This window comes from Clarias gariepinus, chromosome 21 (assembly GCF_024256425.1).
Source record: "Clarias gariepinus isolate MV-2021 ecotype Netherlands chromosome 21, CGAR_prim_01v2, whole genome shotgun sequence".
In the NCBI taxonomy this organism is placed as follows: Eukaryota; Metazoa; Chordata; class Actinopteri; order Siluriformes; family Clariidae; genus Clarias; species Clarias gariepinus.
The window spans coordinates 12,600,001-12,620,463 of record NC_071120.1 but is presented as its reverse complement, the minus strand read 5'-3'; the positions used below and the strand labels follow the sequence as shown (position 1 = coordinate 12,620,463).

General features: G+C 39.9%; 1 protein-coding gene across 1 annotated transcript in view; it reads left to right on the top strand.

Moving 5' to 3' along the window:
* The window catches only part of hip1rb (huntingtin interacting protein 1 related b), a 93,030-nt gene that overhangs the window by 66,080 nt on the left and 6,487 nt on the right, over nt 1-20,463 (top strand). Inside the window, exons 27-29 of the mRNA XM_053481012.1 lie at nt 530-630; nt 777-882; nt 17,237-17,360. Of these exons, the coding sequence (XP_053336987.1) occupies nt 530-630; nt 777-882; nt 17,237-17,360 (331 nt within the window). The remainder of the gene's footprint in view (nt 1-529; nt 631-776; nt 883-17,236; nt 17,361-20,463) is intronic.

Below are 20,463 nucleotides of genomic sequence, written 5' to 3'. Positions count from 1 at the left end.
TCCACCTCTGGCCGAAAAAGAGTCCAAACTTGACCAGACAGTAATTTTTTAGGTTGATTCAATTAGTCAGCGCAACAATATTATGCGGCAATAATATTAAGTCAGCTGACTTCCTAAATGTACTAAATGAACAGGTTGTGACATAAATGGATTGTTTTAAACCTGATGGCATGGGTGTATTCCAGGACACAAATATCAAAATTCATTAAGTGTGGTTCTGGGAGAATGAGGAATTATATTTTAAATTACATTTTATAATTAAATTTTAAACATAAAGTGGACACTAATTTAGTCTTTCCCTTAAATCATTTGAAGGTCTTTGAGAGTGCTAGAGAAGTGGTTGAATCACACATCAGCAATCCAAGCTCTTGTCCAAAAATGTATGCAGAAAATAAATGTGACAGTGCATAAGGTTATTAAAACAATACCATGGCAAATCCCTGCCATAATCAAAGCATGTACATTATTAACCTTAAATCCTTGTATTTAAAAAAGTAATTACATCATGATTGCTTTCTGCTGTTCTTAGGGTGCAGCAACAGTAAAGGAGTTTTATGCCAGAAACTCTCGCTGGACTGAGGGTCTCATATCTGCTGCCAAGGCAGTAGGTTGGGGGGCAACACAAATGGTGTATGTATTCTTACCAAATACATGAGCCAGTACAGAAAGTACATTTTTTAATTGTATCAGATTAATTGGATTAAATGACATTTCATGGTACCTTCCTAGTAAGACAATAAAAACATCAGTGCTTTCTCACTTTTTTTCCCTTTTAGTGATTCTGCTGATAAGGTGGTGTTGCACACGGGCAAGTATGAAGAGCTTATTGTCTGTTCTCATGAAATTGCGGCCAGCACAGCACAACTTGTTGCAGCATCCAAGGTTTGATATATATGAATCTATATCAAATTTAAATTTTATTTGTCACATACACAGTAATGCACACTAGGATATGCAGTGAAATTCTTATACGTTCGCTTGTGAACTTAAAATCCAAATTATCGATAAGAAATAAATTAGAAAATGGAATAAAAATAAAATATATAAAAACGCAACTGCAAAGAAAAATAGACCAACAAAATATAAAATATAGGGTAAAAAAATATTTTTCTTAAACCCATCTGTACAAATATACAGTAATGTAGTGTATATATACACTAAATTGTATATACAATGTAGTGTGAATATAAGAGGCGCTAATTATAACTGATGTAAATTCCCGAGGAAGATAAAAAGGATGACATTTGATGGACAGTAGTTCCAGGTTAGGTGTGCAGGATCATGATTGTGTGAGGGGCACAACACTCATGCTGTTGCACCAGCTGTTGTTCACCATTAAACACATACTGCCTCCCCTTAACTTTTCCGAGTCTCGTGTTCTGTCCATGCGGTCCCTGTTCCTGACGCTGGCTTGTTTCCCTCGGGGCCGCCGCTTCGGGTCGCGTCCTTTGTTCTCCCTCAGGATCTCACTCGGCCAGCTTGGATCCAGAGTTAAAAACCTCGAATTGTGAGTACATTGTATACAAATAGAAGTGAGAGTATCTCTATTATACCTAATGTACTCAATTCTGATGAATTTGCAGGGTTTAAGTTATTGAAGACTATTATTTTACTGGATAGCTCAAACACACTTTTTCACGTAGGCACACGAAACTCGGGGCACATTCAGAGCTCATTGATCTGAACATCTTTCGCACTGCATGTCCTGGGCTCAACTCAACAGGAGGCCGGTTATTTTGGGTCGTTTTTAAAAACGCACCCGATGGATTTTGATATACTCCTTTTAGGGAATTTATACGATCGTCACCAAACCGGGCCGATGTAATCTAAAGACATTAAGGATGCAAAATTGTGGAGATATTTTTGATATCTTAAATAAGACAGCCGTGAGAATAACGTACACCAAAAAATAATTAATAACTTTCTGTGTGGCATTATATTGAGTGACATTATATTCAGTGACATCACATTGAGTAACATCATAGTGTGATGCTTACTTTCCAGCACCTGTGGCCTATTGAACACACGTACACAAACTGCAGGCTAAGAGAGAGAAAGAAAAAATTAATCTTTAACCTTCCTAACACTTACACACACACACACTGTCACGAACTAACCGAGGTAAAACTGAAGACTTAGCAGTTAGCCCGTGTAGTGTGGACGGTAAACCCAAACGCGGAAGTACACGAATCGGCAGGATAACCACGTGTATTGTTATTAGAACTCTCTCAGCGCAAAAGCAAGAGTTTACACAAATAAACCCGCATTCTAAACACACACCCGTCAGGAAGATAGACCAAAAATAGGTGAGTACTCACGAATATGATGTGGAGCGTCGGAACCAGCATGGGCAACTCAATGACTGAGCGCTGGCAATCGGTCTGACCGTTAGTCTGAGGGTGGTATCCTGATGACAGACTGCAGGTGGAATTGATCAGATGGCAGAAGGCCTTCGAGAACCGAGCTGTGAACTGGGGCCCCCTGTCCGAAACGATGTCCTTTGGGAACCCATGCAGACTGCCTACGTGCTCTAATATCAGCTTGGCTGTATTTATGGCTAATGGGAGTCCGGCATGGCCTTGGAGAACCGATCACGATGGTTAAGATGGTGTTTTTTCCCCCGGAGAAAAAGACCAGCAGGCCTGTGATGAAGTCTACGGGGAAGAAGTCAATGTGCGTGAACCGGGAGTGGCTAGAGCTCCCCTGGCGTCGGTTGATTGGTATCTTTAGCCCTGGCGCACACTGAGCACGCCTGGACGAACTCGTTGACGTCCTTTATGATGGAGGGCCACCAGAATTCGCGCTGGATGAACTGAAGAGTACAGCATGTGCCTGGATGTCCCGAGAGAGGAGACAAGTGATCCCACTGAAGGACCTCCGCTCTCATGGGGATGGGCACGTAGAGTCGTCCAGGTGGCACGCCTGCCGGTTCGGTCTCTGCGGCCTGCGCCTGGCAAACCCTAGTCTCCAAATCCCAGCGGAGTGGTGTGATTATTTGTGACGGTAAAAGGACAGGCGCGGGGTCTGCCCGGGGGGGGCTTCTTCTTCGTGCTGACGGGAGAGGGCATCGGCCTTGGTGTTTTTGGATCCCGGGCGGTATGAGAGATGGAAGTTGTAATGTTCAAAAAGCCCAGGAACGTGGTGGAGCGCTCATGAAAAGTGCACTTCTCCAACTTACAGTACAGCGACTGGGCGAGCAATCTCTTTAGGACCACCCTGACATGTTGAACATGTTCATCAACTTTGCGGGAGTAAATGTGAATGTCATCTAAGTAAATGAACACCCACCGGCCTGGCATCGTTTATGAATTGTTGGAATGCAGCAGGGGCATTGCAAAGTCCAAATGGGATGACAGGGCTCTCATAGTGTCCTGTAGGGGTGATGAAGGCCGTCTTCGCCCTCTTTGATGTACACCAATTTGTAGGCGCTCCGGAGGTCCAACTTTGTGAAAATGTTGACACCAGAGAACTTCGTCCATGTGTCGACTATTGACTAACTTCGTCCATGTGTCGCTCAATAGTCGACACATGGACAAAGTTCACCGCCTTTCTTCTTCACAAAGAAGAACCTCGCGGCGGCAGGTGAGAAGGAGGGTCTTATGATGCCTTAGCTTAGAGCGTTGTATACGTACTTCTCCATCACCTGCCTCTCCGTGGATGACAGCGAGTAGAGATGGCCGTGGGGCGGGGCCGTGCCGAGATGGAGATGTGTGGCGCGACGTTTGCAAAAGACCTCAGCCAAGAGCGATAGGCGGCGGGGATGGCGTTGGTGTCGACATCGGGGGCCTCGGACTCCCTAGAGCACGTCCCAGCTGAGTTCGGTGCAGGTCGGTCTCCACTGCAGAATCTGGTTTTGTGTCCAGGAGATGGGCGGGTTATGTTGGACAGCCAGTGATATCCAAGGATGATGGGCGGTGATGAGATGGTGGTGAGATGGAACCGGATTCGTTCTTGATGTTGGTTGGTTGACTTTTATTTCAAATTTTTTGGCATGAGAAGAGTGGATGAAGTTACCTGCGGCACCGGAGTCTTCTGACCCATTTGTGGCCAAATTGGAGATGCACTTGTACCGTGACACGGGAGATTTTGAGTTGGTCATGGTGGAGAAGAGTTGTAGAGAACCTGGTGAGCTGCTCTCGTTTCTCACCGTGTCTGGGCATTTTGTGGCCGGAGAGAGCAGATGGCTCGGTGATGTGCCACAGACCCACAGTATGCACAGGGCCTCTCTTGGAACCATCGCTCCTATTCAGCAGCAGTCAAGAAGGCGCTTCCTAATTGCATGTGTTCCCCGGCTCCCATGTCAACCACGGCGGGAGATGGAGATCCGACAGATCTGGTAACTGTAGGGGTGAAGGTCGGTCGGGCTTCAGGAACCGGGGCAAAGGAGAAGAAAGTGGAGGAGCGGGGCATGGTGTGAGATAGTGATGGTACAGCAGACGGCAGGATACGAGTGGCTGGCCTCGGGCGAGAAAGCAGATGCTGGTCTGTTCGAAGTGACAGTTGAATTAGTCCCTCCAGCGTCGCAGGCAGTTCTCGCCTGGCAAGTTCGTCCTTAACCCGGGAAGCCAGTCTGGAGTAAAGACGAATGACCTACGGAAGTCGGCGGTGTAGCGGCTGACGGATGACGCATGAAACACACACACACAAACATACACATGCACAGCAGTATCACTGCTGTAAAGTAATTTTTTTTTTATTTACTTGCACTTTTACCTTTGAAAAGAATCATGACAGAGCCTTGTTTTTCATTAAAGAGTGTGTGCGTGTGCAGGCTGAGAGAAAGAGAGAGAGAAAATGAAACACACACACGTACGCTAATGCAAACACTTATCTGTCGGGATTTATTTTTCCTTTCCTTTATTTATTTTTCCTTCTTCTGAGGGTTTCTTTGCTGCAAGACTTTGGAGTTATGGCACGGAAAATGGTCGCTTAGTGGTGCATAGGCGAAAGAGCCAGCGAAAGAATCCCATGTGAATCGGATGTGTTTGTGAGGCTTAGCCATGCCTGTATGGTTCCCCCTTTTGTGCTTACAGTACATTAGCCTGATGTTTTGTCTGTCACGTGGAGCACATCCTGTATATTTAAATGAGCACTGTTCATACTATCAACTTTTCATGTAGGCCAATATTCTTTGAATAAAATAAGTTTGCATTTAATACCAAACATCCCATATCTTGCACATTCATTACTACCTTTATTTACAGAAAGGGGTTTGTAAATGCTGATTACATTTCCTAAGTTAGGATAAATACGTCAAACATACACACAGACATAAAATGTACTAGATATGCATAATGCCCTACTGGTACACTTTCCATGATTTTCTTTGGAAATTAAAGTATTTCTTTGCTCCTGAGGAAGGGCATGTGTTCTGGAGGTCAGCAAGGTGGTCAATGCTGTGAGTTGGTGGCAGCATCCCAACTCGGGAGTGAAGCTGTAAAACTGTCTCCTTTGTTTATCGGATTGCCGATTTACACCGTTGTGGTCGAGGTTAACCCTAGCCATCTGGTGCTAACATGGTTCTAGGTGCAGCAGACTTCCTTTCCCATGATTGGGTTAAGTTTCTTGCTGCCTCGTGATAAGGTTTTCGGGATGGCGCCATTCGGCTCTAGAGGTTCTGGAATGTGATAGATTGATAGCTTACTTTGGGATAGCCTACTATATACAGTTAAACCTTGGAGTGTGAGCATAATTCGTTTAGAAAGCGTGCTTGTATATCAAAGCACTTATACATCAAAGCAGATTTCCTCCATAAGAGATAATGGAGACTGATGATTCATTCCACAACCCAAAAATATTCATATAAAAATAATGAATACAAATTAAAAATAAAACAATTTAACCTGCACTTTACCTTTGAAAAGAATCGAGGCTGGTGTTAGTTGAGAGCAGAATTAAGAGCAGGGAGGAGACTGTAGGACACACACACACTACCGGAAACACTCCTCTAGACAGGTTCATCTCCAGCACTGCTACAGCCTTTTAAACTTTTTTTTTCTTGCAGGAGGACTATTGTGTAGGACTGTTTTCACACACGCACACGCGTCTCTCACACTCTCTTACACACAAACACACACATACACACACTACCAGAATCACTCAACTAAACAGATTGATCTCCCGCACTGCTACACCCTTTTAAAAAGACAAAGACCGCAGTACTCGGTTATCAAGACCTTGCTTGTTTAACATGTTTACATTTATTTAAAAATGTGTTCCTCTTGCAAAACGCTCACAGACTAAGTGATTCTACTGCATATAACCTTGGCTTGGTCGAGGTTAGACCCGTTTGGTGAGATCTAGCAATAACGGCATGTTATTGGTCGATTTTCAAGGATCAGTGGCTGAGTGTTCAGCGACTGCATTATGCTCCGAGCCACCTTTTCCAGGATTGTCATTAACAGCCTTCTTTAAAAAGTTTTACTGAAGATAAGAGTGTAATAACATAAGGTGTAAAGTCTTCTGTAAATGTTAATAGGTTTTACACCTTTATTCATACATGAGAAATTTCATCACAAGTCTCAGTTTTACTTGATGTAAGGGCCATATTTCATTCTTGTGATTTGTTGTTGTGTTAATTTCATTTCAATTTATTAGATAAGCATTAAGTCTGTTAGTTAAGCATTAAGCATTAAGTCTGTTAGTTAAGCATTATATACTAAGTCCATTTAGTATTATACTCGTAAGTTGTATTGTGACATCATTTCATAAGTTGTTCTGTGACATCATCCCACAGTTGTGTAGCTGCATGTCTATCACGCACGTTAGTTGTTCAGTTGTTGTTAAGACACGGAAGGATACAGAAAGGTGTGGAGAACACAAGCTTTTGACCATGATACTGTAAGCTAAAAGATACAGTAAAATAAGTTGTTGTGACTGTAATCTACTGAAGCTACAGAACACAGCAAATGACTTGTGCACTTTACCTAAAAGGAACACATTTTTTAAATAAATGTAAACATGTTAAACAAGCAAGGTCTTGATAACCGAGTACTGTAGTCTTTGTCTTTTTAAAAGGGTGTAGCAGTGCGGGAGATCAATCTGTTTAGATGAGTGATTCTGGTAGTGTGTGTATGTGTGTGTTTGTGTGTAAGAGAGTGTGAGAGACGCGTGTGCGTGTGTAAAAATAGTCCTACACAATAGTCTTCCTGCAAGAAAAAAAAGTTTAAAAGGCTGTAGCAGTGCTGGAGATGAACCTGTCTAGAGGAGTGTTTCCGGTAGTGTGTGTGTGTCCTACAGTCTCCTCCCTGCTCTTAATTCTGCTCTCAACTAACACCAGCCACGATTCTTTTCAAAGGTAAAGTGCATTGAGGAAGCACAATTAAAGGCTAAAAAAGAAAAGCTGGAATTCGAAATGAAGCTTGCCAGGGTTAATGCAAAAATTGAAATGTATCAGGGTCGTGAAGAACGACAAGGTCCCGCAAGACAGAGTGTGACCATCGAACCAAGTGGTGCACATGAATAAGATGAACTATAAAAGCACAGTGCGGCAATGGAATACCTTAGACTGCCATCCCGTCTCCAGGCAACACACTTCAGCGTGCCCGTAAGTGCCAAACCCATAATGACAAGCACCTTAAAGGAACGGTCTACCCAAGGTAACAAACACTCACTTTACGATACTGATAGAGTAGAGTTTCAGAGTATGACGCAACGACAGGCAGATATTACAGATATGCTTGCGAAGAGTCAAAGACAATTTTCCTTACCTCAGCGCAATGTTCCCTTGTTTAATGGAGACCCCCTTGAGTTCACAGCCTTCGTGAAAGCCTTTAAACACGTGATTGAAACCAGAACTGATAGCGATGCGGACAGGCTGTACTTTCTCAAGCAGTATACTACAGGAGGGCCTAGAGATCTCATAAGAAGCTGCCAGCACATGCCAGAACATTGTGGTTACACAGAAGCTATGAGACTGTTACATGATAAGTTTGGAAATAAACAAATAATTGCAACAAAGCTGATGCAAAAGGCACTCAAGTGGCCGGAAATAAAGTCAGAGGACGGAAAGTCGTTGACCACGTTTTCCCTGTTTCTGGTAAACTGTTACAACACTATGTCAAACATTGACTACATGGATGAGTTAGACAACGCTACCAACATGAAGATTATTGCCTCAAAACTGCCATACAAATTGCGTGAAAAATAGAGAAGCCACATGAACGAGTACGAGGAGCGCAACATTTCAACTAGTGATAAAAAACACCGCAACAAATCTCCTCCAGGATTCAAGCAAAAAAGGGAAGGAAAAAGGGGTAGCAGGCACGTGTGACAATGAGCAAGCGAGCGTTGCAGTCAACAGAGTCTCCATCGAAAGTGTAGAACAAATGCTGATGCAACAGTACAACCATGATTTTCCTGAACAGAATTGTGATGACAAAGCTGAGTTGTCACGAGAGGACTATCAGTTTTTAGACTCTGTAACTAACTCTCTGCAGTTTACCGATAATCACTTCGACATCAGCCTCCTATTTAAGAAAGCAGCTACTCAAATGCCCAATACCCGAAGTGCAGCCATGCAGCGCGCACTGAACCTCAAAAGGAAGTTTAAGAATAACCGCTCTTTTCATGTAGAGTATTCAAGCTTCATGAACGACATGTTTAAAAAGGGTCATGCAGTCAAGGTCCCTACACCTCACCTAAGTCGACAAAACAGGCAAGTGTGGTATATACCTCACCATGGTGTACATCATCCTCAAAAGAAAAGGCTAAGGGTAGTCTTCGACTGCGCTGCTAGCTATCAGGGAGTATCATTAAATAGAGAGCTCCTACAGGGACCCGACCCGACAAACTCACTCATTGGAGTGCTTACACGCTTTAGACAAGAGGAAGTTGCCATGATGGCAGATGTGGAAGCCATGTACTATCAGGTTAGAGTTCTGGAAAAGGACACAGATTTGTTGCGTTTCCTATGGTGGCTGAATGGAGATGTAAGTCAGGACTTGGTCCAGTATAAAATGGTCGTTCATTTGTTTGGTGCAAAATCATCCCCAAGTGTAGCTAACTTCCCCCTTAGAAAAACACAAGAAGAAAACCGCAGCAATGCATCTGCCGAGGCAGTCAATACAGTACTTAAAAACTTTTATGTAGACGACTGCTTGAAGTCTGTTTCTAGTCATAATCAAGCAGTTGCATTATTTAACAATCTCACCAAACTTTGCGCAAGTGGAGGGTTTCACCTCACCAAGTGGGCAAGTAATACATTACTAACTTCCATTCCTGAGAGTGAAAGAATCAAAGACATGAGGGACTTAGATTTAAGTAAAGACGCACCCCCTGTCGAGAGAGCTCTAGGGGTGTTGTGGTGCATCAATTCAGACACGCTCAAGTTTGAGATTAGCATAAAAGAGCGGCCTGTGACTAGAAGAGGAATCTTGTCAGTCACTAGCTCAATTTTTGACCCCTTAGGCTTCCTCGCACCAGTCATACTGCTAGCTAAGATCCTAATGCAGCAGTTGTGTAAAGAAAGACTCGCGTGGGACGATGACATTCACGAACAATTTATAAAAAGATGGAGGGCCTGGCTACAAGAGTTGCATCAATTGTCTGAGTTTAGTGTAGCAAGATGCATAAAACCAGTTGACCTTGGACTTACAACTACAGCACAACTTCACCACTTTTTAAATGCAAGCAAGATGGGATATGGAGTTGTCTCATACATTAAGTTAGTACAGATCTGGCCTTTAAAAACGCACGTTTTCGGAAAAGGGATCCCACGACTTGCCGCGAGTGCGCGCGGCAAGCTGTGAAAATGCCCTTCAATACCTGTAGGGGGCAGTCGTGTTTCAGTCTAAAGTATTGTGTGTCTACTGAAGCCGAAAAATGTTATGTCTCTTAGGCGCCCATTGACAGCAAGCGACAGAGCTCATAAACGTGTCAAGCTCAAACTGTTATGTATTTATTCTTTATACTGGTGGCTCAGTGGTAGGTGATTCGCCCGCCATGCGGGAGACCCGGGTTCTATATATATATATAGTGCTCAAAATTCGCTAAAATACCACGATATAGCTATTACATTATCAAGTTATGCTTCAGTACTAAATGCATGTTTGCAATTGAGAATTTTTTTTTCTTAAGCTATGAAACACATTAGCACTCACCTCACAGTTGCTGTAATTTAATGATTATCATAAGCAAAAAGTGTAAAACAAAGGATTCACATTTATTACATTTTCACCCAGAGCAGGATTCAAACCAGGGTCTGGACGATTTTATAGAATATACGGATATTATACAGATATTATTTAAGCAACGCCACACCACGTGGAAAGCAACAAAAATGTTTCAATTTCATTGGCTGTCACTGAGTGTCAGCTATTCAAGACTGGCCCCCCGCGGAACGCAGAAACCTCGGGCTTCGACTGCGCTTTCTCCATTCGTTATTACAGGGGCGGACTGGGACCAAAAAGTGGCCCTGGACTTCCTGGCCCACAGCAGCCCACACCATAATACATTGTCTCATTAATGTAGAGATACATTTTTAACACCAGTTACTAGTAAAAAAATATAACACAATACAGAAATCACTGCTATTTAAACATGTTATTTGAAGTATCACTGAACATATATTGGGTCAAAGAAACGAAAAAAAAGAACATCAAGACAAACAACTATCTATAAAGACAATATTTTAAAAGGAATGGCAATAAAACTGAACAGGTAAGCTGAAATAAAATCAGTAGCAGCAGTAGCTCACGCTAGTAAACTAGTTACTTATTTTAATTATTAGGGTAGTCAATATTAACACGAAATAATGCTGAGAAACATTATTTCAATTAATATTGACCACCATCATAATAACTAGCACAAGTTAGTGCTGCTACTAATTTTATTCTGTTTGATTGCCATTCTTTTTACTTGGCTCTGGTAGATCAGGAGAGACGTGTTGGTCATCATCAGCATGTATTATGATGTGGGATGTGGTGCGCTGCTGGATACAGCCTCACTGTCCCTGACCTGTTATAGGCAGAATCTGTTCATTTGAAGCATTTCACAGCATTTACCTCTAAAGCTTTTTCTTATTTTCGCGTAACCTTTTCTTCTTCCTGCTTTTCATTCATGGAAATTATTATTAATTTGCTCAGAAAATTCGCTGCATCGAGAAAGGATCAATATCTAAAAATTTAAAGATGCCCACGTGTGTGGACAAAGAATACAAAAGTGTATAATCTTTAATAAAGTTAATCTAATACAATATTGTTTCCAATGCTGAAGCAAACATGATTTTGTTTTAGTCTCTTCATTGAATACAACGCGACAGCGCGCTCCGAGGTGAAGCGCACACACAGTTACTGTAATCCCCCATCTCACCTTTACGACAGGTGTGAAGTCACCAAACCGGTTTCGCTGCTGGGGGAATTCACAGAATTGGGGGTTTTAAAACAAATTAACAAGACCGAGCAGACTTCAGACAGGGGGTTTGGTTGGTTAGAAGTGGCGCTGACGGGGGGGCGGGAGGGTGTCTCGCCCGCGGAGCAATTCAGTGTAGAACCGCCACTGCCTATTTTCCACCACATCACGTACTTCCCTGATCTCCATCTCCGCGCTTTGCTTTTATATAGTGGAGCAAGCCCGAGATCATATTAATGTAGAATTCATCATTCAAAGTTATTCATATCAGTGTATAGTAAGTGTGATTTGAAAAGTGCTATAACTCCACCTGCTATAGTTTCAGCCCAGTGGAACAATCTGACTACATGTGAAGTGCCATGAAAAAGTATTTGCCCCTTCCTATTTTTTTTTCTTTGCATATTTGTCACACTTGTATAGGTGGAATTTCACCTAAACACTTTAGGTGAGAACGTATAGGTTAATATGTATAGGTGAGAACAGCTGATTCACACTTGGGGAGAGTGAATAATTTGCATTTGAATGTTGTCTGGCATTGTAAGCACACGCAGTGACACTAAAAGAACAATAGGATTAATAGGAATAGGAGGCACTAAAGAGGAGGATTTTAATTTAGACTATAAAAAAATTAACCTGCGTCTATTTTTAGGCGTGCCAGCTGCCACTTTTTAGTCTTATAATGCCCACATGACATGCTGGTACAGAGCTGGACATAGCTCATCCATGCCAATGATCCCGGGCTCTTTGAAGTATCTGGGGCGCGTTCCATTTGCCCCGTTTGCATGCCGCACTTCCGCGTTGTGTGCGCGCGTCTCACTCGCACCGCGTAGTAAAATCCACTGTAAACCAACAAACCCCGAGTATTTTATAGCGCGGATTGGAAGCCCGTGATCTTTAGCAAGGAGAGTTCTTCTTCACTATTCGTGCCTAATTCTGCAGCCCTGCTTCTTCGCATATCTGAAGGAGAGGCCGCCTAACTAGTGAGCGAGGAGCGATATTGATTTGGGCGCACGCCGTGACAGGCTGAAAAAAAAAACGATTGTCCTCAAAAATGTAACAGATGAGGACTCTGATTATTGTGCAAAAACTATATAATAAAACTATATAAGACTACATGCCTTTATAAGACTCAACTTTTATTTAAGCGCACTCACAATAACGAAAAAACGTGATTTTATAAATGTTTGAAAGCAAATAAGCTGCGCTGTTCTGTATTGTTTTTGGTGAACTTGAGCGCGTCAGAAAATGAACGCAAACGTTTTTATAAATGGTCAGAGTCAGTCTGCTTGCTGTTTTCCCGACGCGTTCATAATCATTAGTCTACTTTTGCCGGTGCACTCTGGAAAACTTCATGCATGCGGCTGAGCGCTGATTAAAACTATGGAGTAAATTAAAGAGGAGAATCACGATGCCGAATCGAAGTCCTGAGCCCAAACCTCATTTAAATTAAAATAACAAATATTATAAGTAAAAAACAATAGCCCACGTTTAAAAACCGTTTATAAATTCTTTCCGACATGAGTTGGCCCTGTGTTATGCGCAGAGCGCCGGGAGATTTCCTGAAGCTCCGAAATTACTGGGGCATTTTTTCTAAATAGATGCTATTGTTAATAACTGATGGAGGTTTGGGGCTGTATACACACACATTTTTGAGGGGTTTAAAACTAATTAGTTCGAGCAGACCTACATGAAAGGTGAGAAGTGAGTAACTGCGCGCCCTGTCGCGGTGTATTTACTGTACAACACACGTTTATCAACCTACATAAAAACGCTGCCTTTAAAAACCGCTTTATAAAAACGCTGCCTTTTGTAAAGTGAAAGTACTTTACAAAAGACAAACTGCTTTATTTCAGTCATAAATTCACAATCACATCACATTCCAGCTATTATTTCCAGCCGTGGTTAAATAATGTATGAAATAATTATTAAATGCTGGACACAAACAGCAAATATGATGATTATTATAAAATGCCAGAAGAAGCTTGTGGTCATAAAATAATATTTACTTAATAATATAATATATATAGTTCATTCATGTCTTCTGATGATGTCGACACATTTTTTACGTTTTAAATAAGATATGTTGGCATATTCACGAATCAGGACATTCGCATAGTTAAGACTATCAGATAGCCTACTATCAGAAAATTAAATTAATTTCAACACCATGTAAACCGAGACATTGCCATGTCTTTTACTGTTTTGTCCCTGTTAAAACATTACAAAAAATTTATAAGAAACTTATTAACAATTTCGAAGCACGAATTTGGGCATCTCATTTCATCATTATGAAAAAAATATGAAGCACATATACACACATTTATCATGAAAGATCTGTTGTAAAGCAAAATAAAATTCATGTTTGCTTCAGCATTGGGAACAATATTGTTTTAGACTAAGTAATTATACACAATTCTTCGTTGTACAGTACTTGGTCCGGCGTTTAAATAAAGTCCTTCCATGCGCCATCTGGCGGATATTCAGTGAAGCACAACACATTTATTTAAATTCCCGAATGTTGCTTACGGCAAGTCTAAATTGAGGCATCCCGCGGGAAAACACGCGCAGTCTTAATGACCACATCTGTAAATGCTGACGGACTCACACACTGTGCATTTATGATGGGGAATTCTCGCGTAGAGCCCCTGAAACAAACCACTATCCCCCAAATGGAATTGACAGCGGCAGTGGTTGCTGTGAACAACGACAAAATGTTGAAAGGTCAACTGGAAATAGAATTGCTAGACTCTATGTTTTGGACCGACAGTACAACTGTCTTGAGATACATTGACAATAAAAAACTTTCATCCTAAAACCTTCATCGCTAACAGAATTGCCATTATACGAGAGTCAACAGGGCCACAACAGTGGAGGTATGTCAACACTTCAAAAAACCCAGCTGACGCTGCATCCAGAGGAGTTTCCTGTGAAAAATTCATGAAAAACAACAATTGGATCCATGGACCCTCCTGTCTCAAAGAATCAAAGAGTAAATGGCCTGAGAACATTTATGACCTGTCAATGAGAGAGGATGACAGTGAGTTCAAACATTTAGCCTTAGTAAATCTCGTAAAGACTGCAGATAGCACAGATGCTGTGAGTAAATTGATTAACTATCACTCTGACTGGTACAAGTTGAAAAGATCCATTGCCTGGATTTTTTGCGTTAAGGACATCCTTAAACAGAGAACAAAAAGGATTAAGGGACAGGCAAATAACTCAATAACAGAAAACCATAAGTCTCTAACAATTAAGGACTTAACAAGAGTAGAAAAACGAAGTTATTAAGTTCGTTCAACACCAAAAATTAGAAGACAAAATTTCCGTTACAAAAGGGTAGTGCATCCGTAAAAAGAAACAGTTGTCTCTCCAAACTAGACCCAGTACTGCAGGATGGAGAGTTGGAGGACGTCTTGGTAGGTCTGCAATGCCTGAGCATGTAAAACACCCAGTCATTATACCCAAAGACTCACACATTAAAACTTTAATCTTAAGAGACGTTCATGAACGCACATTGAAGTTGCGCAGTCATTAGATACAGACTCCTGCTTAAATGCTATTCGACGCTTTATGTGCAGAAAAGGCCAGGTGTCAGTCATGAGAAGTGATAATGGAACAAACTTTATAGGCGCTGAGATTGAATTGCACAAAGCTATCCAACAGTGGAATCAGTCAAAAATTAAAGGCGTCCTCATGCAAAAGGGATACAATGGATATTTAATCCTTCTGCTGGGTCTCATTTCGGTGGAATATGGGAAAGGCAGATAAGATCAGTCAGAAAGATCCTGAGGTCCGTATTAAAAGAACAAACACTAAACGATGAGAGCTTGCATACATTCCTGTGTGAGGTGAAAGCAATAATGAACGACCGTCCCCTTACCACTGCTACAGATGGTCCCACAGACCTGGAGCCCCTGACACCCAACCACCTGCTGCTGATGAAAAAACAGCCAAACTTATCTCCTGGACTTTTCAAAAAAGAGGACATTTACACATGTCGCAAGTGGAAGCAAATTCAATACCCTGCCGACTTATTCTGGAAGCGGTGGGTGCGTGAATACTTGCCCTTACTTTAGGAGCGCCAAAAATGGTCTCAAGTGAGAAAAAACCTCTCGATTTGAGACGTAGTTCTAACAATTGATAAGTCTCCTCCAAGAAATTCATGGGTCGTCGGACGGATCACAAAAGTGTTCCCTGATAAAAAAGGACTTTTGAGACGTGTGCTGGTCAAAACTAAAACCAGTACACTGGAAAGACCCAACAATAAGCTGTGCCTCATATGTGAAATGGACTGTTAATTACCTTATAAAGTAGTTATGTTCCTTTCATTCGGTACGCAACGATATGAATACCTTAAGATAAACCGTAAACAAAATGTTTAAAGTGTTAAGAAAGTTAATTTTGTGGCCCTATTGTAAAAAAAAAAAAAAGTGTAATTGTGAGTCTCCCTGCCTGTCAATTAGGGGCTGGAAACGTAAGGGCCATATTTCATTCTTGTGATTTGTTGTTGTGTTTATTCCATTTCAATTTATTAGTTAATCATTAAGCATTAAGTCTGTTAGTTAAGCATTAAGCATTAAGTCTGTTAGTTAAGCATTATACACTAAGTCCATTAAGTTTATTAGTTTAGGCATTTAGTATTATACTCGTAAGTTGTACAGGTATTGTGACATCATTTCATAAGTTGTTCTGTGACATCATCCCACAGTTGTGTAGCTGCATGTCTATCACGCACGTTAGTTGTTCAGTTGTTGTTAAGACACGGGAGGATACAGATAGGTGTGGAGAACACAAGCTTTTGACCGTGATACTGTAAGCTAAAAGTTACAGTAAAATAAGTTGTTGTAACTGTAATCTACTAAAGCTACAGAACACAGCAACGCCTTGTCATGACTACAGTGGATTTATGCAAGAAACTGTAACAATCGTTGTACTTTGATGTTGAAAATAAAACAAAAGACAAAGAAATCAACGGACGTCTGGAGTTGTGAGTGACACTGTGTAACAAGAAAGACATGCGTCAGAACTTGTGAATAACATGCACGTACACTTGAACACCCCTTGTATGTGTTTGTGTGATGTAGTTTTAATTAAAGAAAAGGGAAAAAATAAATACTTTACTACAACAGACTGCAAAGTGACATTATTAACATCTACAGAAGACTTTTTACCAATACTAATTACCATTCTGATCATCTGTTATCTGCACCTGTTTCTTACTGGTTCATGACTTACATTAAGTTTTTTTTCCCAGAGATTGGATTTAAAGTGTGAGCCAAAAACATGCCAAAAATTTGTGCCAAAAAAACTTTCCCTCAAGACTGCATCAAAAAATATAAGAAAGTGGTGTTATTATTTAGGAACAAAGTATGGAGAAATGAGGGTGCCTTTTGCACAACACTGTATACGTATGTGTAATACTACTATTACTACTACTATACTACTACTAATAATAATGATAATAATAATAATAATAATAAATTCATGATTTGATGGTGTTCCTTAATTGTCCATAATGTATGATTGGGTGTATATGTGCTTGTGAACTGCAGTGAGTTGCCACCCCATCCAGCCTCCCTGCCCTATGTGTAAAATTTCTGACAGAGGTTTCAGGTCCCCACCGACCTTACACAGGATTAATGCATATATTGTTAGTGTTTTACAGCAAAAGGCAATGAATGGTAGCCTTTTCAAACATGTATGCTTTCTACCACAGGCACACGGGGACAGGCTCCCCCAATAAATCAACGGATCATTAATCAGTTCTGTGACTGTGGAGAAGGCAGTTAACACATATTTTAATGAAAGCATTGCAGTTTATAAAATCAAATGTGGCATTTACTTAAACAGGTTACTTCTCACTTCTTTATGAATACTCTTTTTTCAGGTAAAAGCAGACCGTGGCAGTAAAAGATTGGTGAGTCTTCAGCAAGCCTCTCGCCATGTGAATGAGATGGCTGCTAATGTGGTAGCATCTACTAAGACAGGTCTGGAACAGATGGAAGAAAAAGGTACATGTAGGCATGTATGTTTGTGTGTGCATGTATCTGTTTTATTGTGTGCTGTTAAAAATATTTTGCCTGAGTGCTACAGTGGTAAAAAATAATTATTTCATTTTCCGCAGATTTTGTAAGTTTGCCCACTTACAAAGAAACAAAGGGTCTATTATTTATCCTATAGGTATATTTTAAAGAAATAAGACAGAATACACATTGCACATCAATGCACATTTGCAAATTTATCTTGTTTGCTCTTTTGCACATACTTTGCATACTATTATTCTGCAATGCTCATTACTTGACATTTTCTCTTCAATTCCATTCTTTTCTAAAGTCTTTATTATTATTATTATTATTGTTAATACTTGTACTTGTACATAATGTAAATTTTACAGCAAAAGGTTGTTTATATTTTCTATACTGTAATTTTTTTTATTATATTTTTATTTTATATTTTACATATTTTACCATATTTGAATATTTTCTTTTCATACTCTATTCTTCTTTTTATTATTATATTCTTTTTATTATTATATATATTAATATTATTATATTTCTTATTTTTTATGTAGAATACTCTTATTTTTCTTTTAGTTTAAGGGTGGTTGTTAAAACATTTCACTGCATATCATGCTGTGTATGTGACAATTAAAATTTAAAATTGAATATCAGCCAAAAATCCAGAAAAAGCACATGATACAAAGGTCATAAATTGAGTCGCATTTCAATGAGTAAAATGAGTATTTAGTCCCCAAGTAAAATATGATATAATAATTGGTGGAGAAATGCTTGTTGGAAAGTACAGAGAAGATGTTTTTTGTAGTTGGTCACCAAGTTTGCACACATTTCAGGAAGGAATTTGGTCCACTCTTCTTTACAGATCCTTATAAATATAGATCCTTATGGTTTTTTGCCTCCTGTCACTTGGCAACTTAAAGTTTCAGGTACCTTTATGAATTTTCTACATAATTAAGGTCTGAAGACCGGCTAGGCCACTCCTCAATGACCCTAATGTGCTTCTTCTTGGCTAAGGGAAGGACATTCTCATCCATGATTTACATTATTATAAAAAAACATGATTTTACAATAATGCAAACTGTGGCCCCTCAAAGCGGAAAGGTCAGTCTGTACCTTTAGCAGGGAAACAGCCCCAAAGCATAATGTTTCTAACTCTGTGCTTGACTGTAGGGATGATGTTGCAGTGTTGCAATGATGCAAGATTTCACCTCATGGAGTAAGAATAATCATGAGAAAAATGAGGGACCAGCCCAGGACTACATGGGAGGAGCTTGTGAATGATCTCAAGGCAGTTGGGAGCACAGTGACCAAAAAAACCATTGGTAACACAATACACCTGCATGGATTGAAATCCATCAGCGCAGCAAGGCTTCCCCTCCTCAAGAAGACACATGTACAGACCCGTCTGAGGTTTCCCAATAAACAGAGAAAGATTTGGATAAACTGCTGTGGTCAGATGAGACCAAAATTGAGCTCTTTGTTATCAACTCGGCTTGCTGTTTATGGAGGAATAATGCTGACTATGACACTAAGAACACCACAGTCCCTACAGTCAAGCACGGAGGTGGAAGCATTATGCTGTGGGGCTGTTTATCTGCTAAAGGTACAGATTGACTTTGCTGCACTGAGAGGCCAATGGATGAGGCCATGTGCTGTAAAATTTTGGATGAGAACCTCCTGAAGTTGGGTTGTGGTTGAGTCGTCCAGCATTAAAATGACCCCAAACATACTGCCAAGGCAACTAAGGAGTGGCTCAAGAATAAGCACATTAAGGTCATGGAGTGGTCTAGCCAGTCTTCAAATATTAATCCAATAGAAAATTCATGGAGAGAGCTGTAACTTCAAATTGCCAAGCAACAGGAAAGAAACCTTAAACATTTAGAGAAAATCTATAAAGAATAGTGGATCAAAATACATCCCAAGATGAGTGCAAATCTGGTAAACAACTACAAGAAACCTCTTCCCACTGTGCTTTCCAGCAAGGGTTTCTCTACCAAGTACTAAGTCATGTTTTGCTTGGGAATCAAATACTTATTTCCCTTATTAAAATGCAACTTAATTCATAACATTTGCTTTTTCTGGATTTTTGGTTAATATTCTGTCTCTATCCTTTACCATAAATGAATGATAAAAATTATAGACCCTTCATTTCCTTGTAAGTGGGCAAATTTAGAAAATCTGTAGGGGATCAAATACTTATTTCCCCCACTGTATATATATCTCGTCCCACCAAATATTAAAATAATGATATTTTTAGAATTATGTTAAAAATAAATCTGTCAACACAATTTATTTGACAATTAAATAAGTGCCTTATTATGTATAATGTACAGATAATATATAATTTATAGAGAGCATGCTAGTCACATTGTCAAATAATTTTGAGGAGAGCCTCTGTCTAAACTGTCTAAATACAGGGCTGCAGAATTTAGGTATTTCAGCAAATGTTTGAGCTCTATTTCCAGTTAAAATGATGCCTCAGGGGCTGCTATGGAGCTCATTATGTTTCAATCTAATTGATTTTCCTTAATTAGGTTGACTAGGTAGGATTTTTCTTTTTAATTCAATAAAATAAAATAAAAATTAGATATTGTAACCCTGTTTAAAATGTTAAACATGTTTGTGACAAAAAAAATTATATGGTCAGAAATGTTCATAATTTAGAAATGTAAAAAAGGAGAATTTCTAAGTTATTATTTTACTTCATAAAATACGTTTTCTTCATTAAATGGAATTCTAGTTGAAAACTGTTTTTGTAAATCGAAGTGAATAAAGACTGGAATGTATCTTTAAACCTGTTTATTTTAATACACAGTTGCAAATGGTATTAATAGAATACTTGAGAAATTAAGGCAATATTTTTTAATTGAATGTTAATGCTAAACAATTTTGTCTCATGCCAGATTGCTTAAAAGTTTAATACAGTTTAAATGTATAAAAGTATATTTGCTTACTTCATAATTCTACAAATTTGTTTGCATTTAAAATGTATTAATTAACTAATTTTATTTTTTTTACATAAATTTAATATTACTTTATATTCTTCTTGCCTTGTCATCATATTACATCATCAATCATATCATTTTTACATTATATG